The 12,476-nt window shown below is 39.7% G+C and overlaps 1 protein-coding gene across 2 annotated transcripts; it reads right to left on the reverse strand.

Annotated features, from left to right (window-relative positions):
* Positions 1 to 325: 325 nt before the first annotated feature.
* LOC146575443 (uncharacterized) lies at positions 326 to 7,136 on the reverse strand. 2 transcript variants are annotated; one of them, XM_085270156.1, is made up of 6 exons: positions 6,026 to 7,136; positions 3,969 to 4,401; positions 2,626 to 2,771; positions 2,166 to 2,358; positions 1,640 to 1,802; positions 326 to 1,397 (listed from the first exon to the last, which is right to left on the reverse strand). In XM_085270156.1, the coding sequence occupies exons 2-6, from the start codon at positions 4,272 to 4,274 to the stop codon at positions 1,090 to 1,092; spliced, it is 1,116 nt and encodes a 371-aa protein (XP_085126282.1). In that variant the 5' UTR covers positions 4,275 to 4,401; positions 6,026 to 7,136; the 3' UTR covers positions 326 to 1,089. The 2 variants fall into 2 exon arrangements, with proteins under 2 accessions (XP_085126282.1, XP_085126283.1); XM_085270157.1 differs by having other exon boundaries at positions 2,190 to 2,358; positions 6,026 to 7,132.
* Between the last annotated feature and the right edge of the window lie 5,340 nt (positions 7,137 to 12,476).

Consider the following 12,476-nt stretch of genomic DNA (forward strand, 5'->3'; position numbering starts at 1 on the left):
GGCAGTCTACTGCTGGAGGCCAGACGGCTCTCTTTCTCTGCCTGTTTAATACCTCCAACACACACACTCACAGTTAATAACTGTATTGCAGATCAGCAGTAATCATCTTGACATCTTTGACCTCTGTGGGACTTTGTCCTTCTCTTTCCCTCCATCAGTCCTGCACTAATCCCCTGTGGAGTACAGACACATATGGTCCTCATGACCCCCTCTATCTCTATTGCTGACTCTCGGTCTGACTGTCAATCAATAGGTTCAGACATTCCTGGGGCTTCTATGGTGATAAACTACAAAGAACAAAGAGTATATTCAAGAAACCTTCTATTAAATATTAAATAATTTATTTGCAATTTTCTATTTTACATTATGAGTTACAGACATGCAAAGATGTGTTTTGTGAGTGAACAGACTTCCCTTGGGTGTTGCATAAGAGAGGGTGTAAAAACCTGCTAAATTAAACATCTACGACAGCTGCCTGCTGTGGTGATCCCGTGAGATTAAGGAAAAGCTCAAATTAGCGTAGGTATTATAAAATAGGTGGAAACGAGATCAGTGAAAGGGAAAGAAAGAAAGCACAACAGAAGTCAGATTATGTGTGAACATTCAGCTGTATCCACACAGGGAGCGATTCACAGTGATGTGTGACAAGAGACCGCAGACAGTCAATCTGACATTTGGTGACTTCAAGAGACTACAGGTGAATGAAACCTCGGCAACTGTTAATACAAGTCAGACATTTTTTTACTCTTCAAACTCCACATTATGTGTATTGGCCTTTGGTCTTTACCAAAGTATGGCTTTTATTGCGAAAAATCCCATTGCTGACAATGGTCGTTCTTAAAAATTCATCGAAAGAACCACATTTTTACAGCAGTTCACTGGTAGCAGCAGATCACAGCTGCAATATTAAATTTGAACAGATACTCCAGGTCTTCTTCAGTTTTAATTCCAACTCTGTTTTTCACTTTTTGAAAGGAAAAAGAAATCAAGTACGATCCATTTGTGGCAGCAGTCAGGAAGTGTGTGCTAAAAGCATTTTTGTAACCAGAGGAGCCAGAAACATCTGCTTATCCTCTCACTAATTTTGCCTCAGGATGGAGGGCTGTGAGTTTGCGTCTGTGACTCGGTGTCCCAGTTCTTCCCTCGGTTCCTCTTCCTGTTCCTTTCCGCCATCACCAGAGCGGCCACCACGGTGACAAGCATAGTGACAGTGATGACGAGTACAGTAGCGGTCTCAGCCACGCAGAGTTGGCTGTCTACCCAGGCCAACGAAGCCCCCATCAGCTGCGGAGGGTCCTGGCATGTCACGTTGCGGTAGTCGTCAATGTGGAGGTGCCGGACGTGTAGGATCTTACTGAAAACACGATGCAGCTCACAGTCACAGCTCCAAGGGTTCCCTGGCAGGGAAAGAAGGAAGGCAGGTATACAGAGTTCAATTAAACAAAGAATGCAAACCTTAAAATTGTGTGTCAGAGTGTTGAGTCAGAACTTGATTGTAGAAGAGGGGGTGTTGATCAACATCATCTATTTTATATTGCATGATAATCAGTCCAAACGTTTTAAACATATTTCAGTCTGTTCCGTCAGTTTCTGACATGGAGAACAATGAATGAAATAGAATTAAAGTATTTCTGCAGACCTGACAGCTGTATGTGTGTTGCTGTTGTATGAAGGCTGATGAAGGTCTTAAATTTGAGGTTATGCAGGTTGTTTCCCTCCAGATCAAGAACAGCCAGGCTGTACAGAGGTGCCAGGGCATCAGTATCTATCTGAGAGATGTTGTTGTTGCTCAGCTGGAGTACCTAGGAAGACAGACAAACAGGTACTAATTAGAAAGGCAGACATACAGAATAATGAAGTCATCGAAAATGGTGTGCCACAGGGATCTGTTTTTGAGCCACTTCTTCTTACAATAATTAGACAATTCTTCCAAAGCAGCACATTAAAGTGTGCATTAATAGGTAGAGATATCATAGTACTTTATACTTTATAACTAATGATAAATTTCAAACTTATCATTATTCAGTGTACCAAAACACTAGCTGTCTTACGTGCAGATGAATTAAGACATGAAATAAGATTCATTTACATTATTATACTTTTTAGAGGCTAAATCTACAACAGTCCACAATCAAAAAAAAACTTTGAGGTACCAGTTTATTTACCCATTTAAAAAAAAGTCTGTTCACCTCCAGTCCAGGCAGCATGTCCAGGCTCCCATGCTGCACCACAGTCAGTTTGTTGTTGTGTAGATAGAGTTGTCTGAGCCGGGAGAGGCCTCTGAACACGCCGGGGCCAACAGACACCAGTTTGTTATAACTCAGGTCCAGCTTTTCCATGTTGTCCAGAAACTCCAGGCTGGCAGCAGAGAGACAACGAGAGCGTGAGACAGTGAGAAGATACTGTGAGAGACAGGCAGAGAGAAGCTCTGTGCTGAATGCTACTGTCTGTAACTGTATTCGCTATATAAATCCAGTCCATTATTATTATTAAGACAGCTCCTGGTCTTTTGGATCACTTTAAACATATTCCTGTTAAGCCAGACGATAAACAGAAATATGGAAGCTGATGGAAAAGTGAGATGGAGTTTCACGGCACTCTGATGACCCACAGATAGCCATGTACCTGTATCCAGATAGATAATGCAAGATGTTGTGCTCCAGTCGCAGTTCTTTGAGAGCAGGCAGACTGGATGAGAAGTCCACAGGGAGAGTTTTTAATTTGTTCCAACTGAGATCCAGTTTCTCCAGAAAGGACAATGAGAAAAATGCCTATTCAAAGACAAAAAGCATCAATTAGGTGTGCTGTTTCAACTTTCCTACTGTCAGGGACCTGGGTCTGAGGGTCCATGAGCAGTTTTGAACTTGTTTATTTGTTGCTGTGTGTACCATGATTTTGTGTGGTGCTTGTGCCCCTGGTTTCCCTTTGTATTGTGTATGTGTGTGCGTGTGTGTGATGTCCTGGTTTTCCTGGACCACCAGGCCTAGTGGGTGTGTCCTGTTGGGAGGCTGGCCACACCCGAGGAGGAGTAACACACACACCTGCAGCTGATAAGGATCGTTAGGGGAGCTACATAGCAGTGTGGCTGAGTGCTTCTCAACGCTGGATCATTGAGTGACTTCACGTTAGTCTCTTTGTCAGTTAGAGAAGGTTAGTCTGCCGCAATTGTGGTGTGTTCTGACAGCTGCCTTTTTGTTATTTCTCAGGTGGTGTGTGGAGTCGAGAGGGCAGTGAGCACGGGGTGCTCGAACACTGCCGAGCGCAGACACACTGGGCACTACTCTGGGAAGAGGACACAGCACGGAGTCGGGAATGCACTGTGTCAGTTTACTTCACTGTAAATAAACACACTGCTTTGCATCGAAGAGCCCTGCCTTTGGGTTCTAATTTCCCCACATCCCCACGGTCTGCCAGCGCGACCGTGACAGATTCAGTTTTTATATGACATATCAGTGACTGGCAGTGATGTAGTGGTAAACACATTTCCTTGCAGTCCATGTCTCTCATTTCTGTTATTTTCTGTAAATGTGTTTTTTAAATATAAAGTATTATTTTTTTATATATACAAGTCGATTTCTATACAAATACAAAGTTGCAATTTATTTTCTATCTATCTGTGAGCTGCAGACAGATAGTCAGTCACAGGCAAAGAGGCAGCGTACATCCTGGACCAGCACCAGCCTGTTTCAGAGCTTTCACTTAGACACAGACAACCACCCACACTCACATTCACACCTAATGCCAATTTGGGATCTCCAGTTAAGCTAACTTACTTGCCTTTGGCCGTTGGGAGGAAGCCAGAGTAACCGGAGAGCAGCCAACCCAACCCTGGAGTGTTTTCCATGCTTGTGATAATTTGCTTTAGTTACATATTAAATCTCTAAAATACGTCTTCGTATTATCCTTACAACTGTAATTGTGCAACATTTTCAGATGCATAAATAGTTTTTCCACCACTTTGTTCTTACCTGTGGTTGGATTTCCTCTATCTGGCTGTTGGTGAGCACCAGCACCCGTAAGGACCACAGTCCTTTGAAGGCTTGAGTGCCTATCACACTCAGATTGTTTCTTCCTAGCTCCAGCAGCCACGTGCCGTGCGGGAGACCCCTGGGAACGTGCTCAAACCCACGGTCGCGGCAGTCCACCAGGTCAGCATGCTCATAACAAATGCACTTGTGTGGACACAACTTTGAGCACTGAATACATGGGAGAAGGGACTGCGGGGAGTAAATGGCAAGAAGGAAGAAGAGATGTGTTGTGGAAAGAAGATTCATATTTCCCAGGACAGCTGAAGGAGGGTCAGGAGATTTTAAGAAGCAGAAAGCTCACTGAAGGGCGGGAGTTTAATTCTGCTGTTCTTTTTCCCAAACCTCGCAGTCCATGTCAAAGCGGCCAAAGTAACTGGCAATAGAAAGAAACAGAATATATTTTCTATATCAGAATATAATACTATACTCAGTACTAATAATAGTGTAGTCTTCACTGGCTCGCTGTTAAATCCAGAAATGAATTTAAAATCATTTTCTTTAACTGATAAAGCTTACAGATATCTGTGAGCTTCATGAAACAACCCCCCTGATCCAGTTCTCCCTTATTCATGCTGTAATCAGCTCAGGCTGCCGTGGAGAAGCACTCCGAGAGCACAAACCTCCACCAAGGTAGCTCACTGTCTGGACAGCATTTACTTTTAAGGGAATTGTATTGTTTTTTTATATATATATAAGCATTATGTAGGATCAATAGATAATATGTGCTGATTTGTAAATAACTGGACATGAATAACTTGAGAGTGCCTAGTTAGTACATTTGTAACTGATAACCTGATAATGCTTTCTTTAAACATGTGACACATTTTGGGGTCAACTTGGAAAAAAGGCAGATGTGACATGTCAAAGTGAGGTCAGAGGTTATGGACGCAAACCATAATGTGATATTGAGAATCCCTGTGTATCCCTATATGCCTGTATGTGGTCAATTCATATAGTGGCAGTAGGAAACATCGTTTTAAAAGCTCTATATTATCATTATTATCGCTTTGGCGTTAGGATCAGTCTGTTGACCTTGAAGGGGAGTTTAAAGGTCAAATGTGACATGATAGTTCAAATTTTTATACAGTACTTACTATATATCGATAACATATTATATATGTTGATAATTCACACCAAACTTGTAAGAATCATAGTTTCTAAGGCTTTTTGCCAATTTTCCAGCCAATAAATCACTGAGTTCACTTTCACCCTATCCGCAGGTTTTATTAAAGACAGAATAACATGCACACATGGAAACAGTACCAAAGAAATTATGGCTTTTGTGGAAGTAGTAAGCTATATTTATAAAACACCTTTAAGAATAGAGGCGAGAAAAAAGAGAACTGTAACAGAGTGAATTTAAAAAAGAGAAGAAAATGTAAAGTTGCACACAAAAACTTACAAGTTTTATCTGGTTTTTTGTTTGTTTGGGTCCCTACTTGTCCTGACAGAAATGTTTGGATCATTAGCTGTTAATTGTTCCACTGTACTCATCAGTATACTGTACAGTTTGTTATATCAATTCTGCCTCCTGCAAATGAAGGCACAGTTTATGACAGTTGAATTTGTATGCTTAGAAATTAAAACAATGAGCATAAAAGTTCTGAAAAGCTACGACATGATAAACATGACTTTCTTCATTTTTTTTTCTGTAAATCTCCAAAGGACAGTTTTACCTAACAGGCTGTAGGACTACAGGGATACGTCTTTATCTCGTCTCTCCATGCCTCATCCAGATATAGCTGCATAATCAGATCATGAATGAATTCAGCCAGTCTGATGAAACTGCTATTTTTTTACTGTATCAATTTTTTTTTTTATTTGTTAGCATGTAGTTTTCTAATGCTTATTTTGGAAAAACAATCTCCAAAATAAAACATTTTCCATGGTAAAAAAATAAGAAAATAAAGACAGCAAACAAAGAGGATCAATAAAGTTAAAGTTTAACAAGTGGGATATTTTTTATCAGTTATTTTGACAATGGATACCTGACTCACCCCTTCTGCTGCTGAAGAGCCAAAATATATCCATGCTAGCTCCTCAACTTGTACATGCCCTCGGCTTTGATGGATGATGCTGAGACAACAGGCAGAGGAAGGAAGGAGCGAGAGAACCAAAGACAGGACGACGATGATGCTGATGGAGCCTTCCAGTGCAGTCAGCTGCGTTAATAATCCTCTAATCCTCTCCAATCGCCAAACGCTTTCTCTCTCTCACTGAACTCGTCTGATGTTTGTCATGGTGTTTCTCTCTCTGTCCACCCTCCCTCTGGTTTCCTAGGCATCGCTCCATCTGTCCCTTTTACCGACTTAAATATTATATAAAGACTTTTAACATTTTGAGAATATTGCGTGTGTGTCTCTGTGTATATTTTTGTGCGTTTCTTTATTAAGTAAGTAAAGAAGCACACAAGTAAGGATAAGTGCAGATTTAACTATGAAAATTCACTTGGGCTATTTATTAATTAATTATTACTTTAATACAAAGAGTCAGCTGTTTCTACAGCTTCTTTAGCTAGCAATGCTAGTGACTACTTGCAAATTTAGCCCCTATTAGCATCAATATAACAACTGATAAGAACTTCTAGAAATTGTTGCAGTCATTAATTCTTATACTAGATAAATTAGAGAGGAGAAGTACAACATGTTAATTTACTTAAGGCTCATAAATCACAGAGGAAAACTCTGGAGGTCTACAAGGTTCATTTCCTGGGCCTTGCAAGACAGATGCAGCTTACAGTTCTGAAAAGACAAGCCTTTGTGGAAGCTCCTTAAACTGCCATTCTTTTTCATGACCGGCAGGGGGCCAAATACTGTGGATATAAAAAATAGTTAAGATTGTAAAAAAGTCTATCCGGTCATTAAGTGATGGCGTGGCGAATCCTACTTCCGGGCCTAAAGTAGTCTGCGTTTAATATGGCTTTTGTGTTGTTAACATTTTTAATGTTATGTATTTTCTTCTATTTGATCTCAAAAAGCTCCTAAAACAGTCAGTGATCACTGTTGACCTCCCTCGGCTTTTATTACCGCTAATCATTTATTTAAGCTCAGTTTTTAAAACCTTAGGATGTAGCTACAGCCCAGCCCATGCAGCAGTTTATGAACGACTAACCTCGTATTGTGGATGGATTATCTCAGTTGTTCTCCTGGCTGAAGTTACAGCATCCTGCCATGCGATTACATTTGTTCCTGACCACCGAGAACACTCACGTTAACTTTTATCGAGTGGAAAAAAAGTTAGCTTGTTTATATTATGCTAACATAGCTGTGTCGTAGTGATGTTCGATTCGTGAACGAATCGTTCAGTACTCGAGAATCACTTTACTGACTCGTGAATCATGATTCACAAGCCCAACTGACTCACCCCTGTTGCTGTTAGCAAACTAATTCCATTAGTAGAAATATATCTAGCTTATAATTAAAATTGTGGGGGGGGAAACAACAGCCAGTTTCGTAACAAAAGCATTTCTGCTCGGAACTGGAAGAAAAACCCCTAAGTAGAAGCTCACATCAAGAAAATAGCTCCTCGGTTCACAGTAGCATCGCGCTGCTAACATGCTAACACCACATTTGAGCTACTCACTAGTGATGTTCGATTCGTGAACGAATCGTTCAATAATCGAGAATCACTTTACTGACTCGTGAATCATGATTCACAAGCCCAACTGACTCACTGACTCATCCCTGTTGCTGTTAGCAAACTAATTCCATTAGGAGAAATATATCTAGCTTATAATTAAAATTGTGAGGGGGAAAAACAACAGCCAGTTTCGTAACAAAAGCATTTCTGCTCTGACCTGGAAGAAAAACCCCTGAGTAGAAGCTCACATCAAGAAAATATCTCCTCGGTTCACAGTAGCATCGCGCTGCTAACATGCTAACAGCACATTTGAGCTACTCACCCCCTCCCTTCCTGTGCTGAATCGTAAGCATAAGCGAATCACTCAGGACTCGCTAACCCCCTCCCTCCTGTGCTGAATCAAAGAGCGAACGAATCACTCAGGACTCGCTAACCCCCTCCCTCCTGTGTTGAATCATAGAGCGAGCAAACGAATCACTCACTCACCCTGTCACTACCCCCCCTTACCTCTGTTGAGTTTGATTCAAGGTTATTTGTATTACTCTAAGGCACAAATTAGTCTACCTTCTTTACATCTAAACCAGATTCCTTTGACGGATAAAAACTGTAATAATAAAACCATGAACAAGATATTTAAAAACAAATTATTTCACGACTTTAACAGTAACACAAAACTAAAAGGGAGTAATATTAAAATAACGAACAAATATACGCACTTTTTAAAATGGCCTATCCCCCCCAAAGTCAAAGAAATGCAATTTAAAATAATTAATGGATATTACCCAGCAGCTGAAATGCTTAAAAAAAGGTTTGGGTTTGAGGTAGAGCCATGTGGATTTTGTTCACAAAATGCGGAAAGTATTGATCATTTGTTTTTTTCCTGCTCAGTAACAACTGACTTTTGGCAAGATCTAGTAGACTGGTTGAGTATAAGAATAGATGGGATGACCCCACTGACTCTAACACAAGTTTTATATAATAATGGTGATCCATCTAAGGAACTGTCCATGCTACACAAGGTGGTGATAATTATGGGCAAATACCACATACACAAATGCAAATGGAAAAGTAAAAGACCTTCCCTAACTGTATTGAAAATTGAATTAAAATCTTTTTTGTCATCTTTAGAATTACTGAGGGATTCATGTAAAGAGGCTGCTTTGATATGCGACAATGGGACTCAATCTCTATCCTTTTAATGATTGTGTTTTTGGTGTACTAAGTAAGCCACATGTATGTTAAAGTGTTCGCAGAAAGGAAACTGTTATATGTCATAAAAATGGCCTTCATATATTTATGTATATGTATATATGTGTTTTTTTTTGTTTTGTTTTTTTTGTTTGTTTTGTTTGTTTTGTTTTTTTTCGTTTGATTTCTTATTCAACCTTTTCAAGATGTTGTTGCACAAATGTTGTCTCCCAACGAGAGATTGTAATATGTGCATAAATTTAATTAAAGTATTTAAAAAAAAAAAAAAAAAAAAAAACCCTGTCACTACCCGATCCGTACCGGAAACCCGATCGGTACCCCGCATGCGCAAATCTTACGTCACTTCCTCTCTTTGCCAACATTGCGACATTCAATATATTTGAATGATATGGTTAGCGCCCAGTTAGCTCCTAGCATTTCTCTGCAGCTCTGCCTCCTTTTCGACTACCAGGACATTTAAACAATGAATAATCCGTATCCGCAACAAATTTTTGCTTTTCTCCTCAACAGAAAGCGTTCCCCAATTGAACAACAGCGCCGTAAAATAAGAAGAATGGTGCCTAATGACAGAGTTAATAATACAGACTTTATAATATGTCACGTGAAGATTCAGCAGCCAGATGAAGTGTTTACTGGCAATTGACAGTGATAGCGGACATTATCATCACTTTTCCAACAATCCTCTCCACACAGACAAGCATAAACACACTCGATTATCACTAAATCAAATTTAACACACATTTGTAATGACGCTAATTCAGTTTACAATAGGGTTCATTCGCTCAGTCAGCAGGTGGCGATATCCTCGTACACTGGGGAGTACACTGCCATTAAACGAACAGAAGAAGAAGAAAACCCCTGCACATGCGCGGTACGGATCGGGTAGACCCGATTTGTACGGTCTGACTTTGCACATGCGCAGTAAGGATCGGGAGTCCCGATCTGTCACTATCTTTTAATTTTTTTATTTTTGTCTACATTATATTAAATGTTTCATTATCGGAAACATGTTAAGAGATACTTGTTATTCTTAACATCTTAACAGATACTCTGACCTGTAACTATCGTAAAATGCTTCGACCGGAAGTAGACACCTTTCGCGCATGCGGGGTACCGATCGGGTTTCCGGTACGGCTCACAGCTTCTTCTTCTTCTTGGTTGGCAACCAATGTTAAGGCGCATTACCGCCCCCTGGCTCACAGCGCAGTGGACATTTAGATGAGAAAATATATATTTGACACACTTAAGGAAAATACTAATAAAATACAAATAAACAAAATAAATGTTTATTAAGCAATTTTGATAAGAAATTGCTTAATTTTAGAAATGTTTTTGCTCTTTGTTCTCTATAAAATAGTTGTTTTTTTTAATCATTCATGTTAGCAGTGGGATTTACATGAAAAGGGAAACAAATTAAGTTTGAGTGAAAATGTAAAATTTTTGCACTCTGTGGTCAACTGACTCAGTGAATCAAATGACTCAAAACACCCGATTCACTTTGGTGAGTGACTCATTAACACTAGATTCAGTAAAAAGAATCAAATTTACCATCACTACTGTGTTGCTAGCGGTCACGTAGCACATCATTATATACCAGCTAGCCCAACTTCAGTAACCCTACAAACGTCACTGCTGTTTACTTTTCTGTCTTCATTTATGTTGGAAGTGATAGCAGAGCTGTACGTTTTAATTTGTTTCCAAAACCCTGCAGTCAGGACATGCTATATTATATTTAGATAGAAGCTAGCGAGCTAACTTCCTGCTAACTTCTAACTCCGTTAAATGTCATAAATTCCGTTTTCATGGATGCCTGGATGCTAAACTCAATTGTTACACCTGGTAGAGCAGAACGCTGATCATTTTATTAAAGATGAAAGACTTTAGACAGTTTTTCAACTCTCAGTAATGCCACAGTGATCGTTTGATATATGGACCTGCAGCGGAGTTTAGACCCAGACACGGCTAGTGACGTCAGACTTAACGACTGGATAAGACAAGCCTTTAGCTCCCTTTGCTCTCAGTACACTTTCCCCATATGGTCGTTTCTTTTAAAATACAACATGATTTTGTCAATCAAAGTCTGTTTTAAAGTCAAAAAAGGACAACGGGGACTAAGCTTTATCATGTGATCAACAACATTAGGTTACTAGGATGTAATGCCTCAGTTAGGTCGGCCCCTAAATAACCACATCTGATTTCAACACACACCAAGATGGTGATGGCAAAACATTTATTTTGAGGGTTCACAAAAAAGGTGTCCATTTTTATATACAGTCTACGATTTTATAGTATCTACGCAGACGCATGCTTGATTTATTGTAACTAGCAGTAACTAATTTCTACTGTGCAATTTCTGATGAGGCTTTGGTGAGCTTCAGAAATTACAAGTGAGCCAACATTTTGGCACAGCACTGTAAATGTGCTGTCAAGTTGACTGTGTTTTATTTTACAGAATAAACGATAATTCAGTGCATAAGTGAAGAAAAGCCACAAAATGTTGAATAATGTGTAATGTTGGAATTTATATTTGCATATATGAGGATTAAAATGTTTTGTCTTCTTGTTTGTGCACAACAATTTCAGCACATTATGCAATCAAGAGGTTAAATACCCAGCATCCATTCACCAGGAGGACTGCACAGTCCCTGAATTCAAGGTCATTATAACAAGCTGCACTGCTGCAGTGATGTTATTGGGCCTACAGATTTTTGCTTTGTTATGTGTTAAGCCTTTACTGAACTCAGACAACTGAGAGCAGGCAGAAAATGAAGAGGATAGAGAGAGAAGGGCATAGGATCAAGAGATTAAACCAGACTCAGACCCACATGGAGAGCTGGATATTGTTCATGTTTAATTATCACTTTTTTTGTTTTTAGATACCCATGTTAGACACAAGACAACAAGGAAAAGAGCACAAAGACAGCCTCCAAAATTCCTTCCTGATTGATTGAGGAACCTTCACAGGCTAAATGTGGGCAGAACGGATAAGGAAGCAGAACCATCACGTTTCACAGACTGTATATAAAATAATGTGTTTTATATCACCTGCTGGTTTGTCACTGCTTCTAAAGGCACAGTGGCTGTTTGATAAAACCAGAAATAGATTAGATGACATCATATTAAGAGAATATATATAAGATGATCGAAAAGAAAGAGAAAAAAAAGAACCCTTGGACACTGCTAGCATCATTGACAGGTTTTTGACGGGGCTCCCACACAAACGCAAAGCTGGAGATGAAGCATCGCCAAATATGTTTCCAAACCAACTTCCTTCCAAGCCAAATGCTAGTAAATATGCTGAAGCTTATCTTCCCTTTGGCTTCACCTGCACAAGTGCCAGGTAGGTCTCTGCGACAGAATTAGTTTCCCTTTCGTCGGGAGCATGCTCTGTGCTCTCGAAATTACGGACTAACAGTATCCCACAGTTGTTTTTGAATCCATTTTGCACACAGAGGCATTTTTTTGAGAAATGTATTGATATCAATGTTGAATATTATTACACAGGAAAAAAACAACTACACATAAAATAATTACACTGTGACGCCTCTGCCTTTCTAAATTGGGGGACAGTAACTGCGTGTGTATAGAGTGTAAAACTGTAGATAGTCAGATTAACAGTATTTTGTCTCTATCTGCCATTCTGCAATTCATCTCATGCAA

Source organism: Mchenga conophoros, linkage group LG4, assembly GCF_057382185.1.
Source record: "Mchenga conophoros isolate Kocher_MC1m ecotype Shallow Benthic linkage group LG4, M_conophoros_male_GT1.1, whole genome shotgun sequence".
In the NCBI taxonomy this organism is placed as follows: Eukaryota; Metazoa; Chordata; class Actinopteri; order Cichliformes; family Cichlidae; genus Mchenga; species Mchenga conophoros.

What these genes read in the sequence shown, in the direction of transcription:
- LOC146575443 (XM_085270156.1), bottom strand. Translation starts at nt 4,274, where the DNA reads ATGAATCTTCTTTCCACAACACATCTCTTCTTCCTTCTTGCCATTTAC. An exon ending in CATTATCTATCTGGATACAG is followed by an intron (nt 2,359 to 2,625) that starts GTACATGGCTAT and finishes CTCTGCTGCCAG; the next exon opens with CCTGGAGTTTCTGGACAACA. An exon ending in AACACACATACAGCTGTCAG is followed by an intron (nt 1,398 to 1,639) that starts GTCTGCAGAAAT and finishes TTTCCCTGCCAG; the next exon opens with GGAACCCTTGGAGCTGTGAC.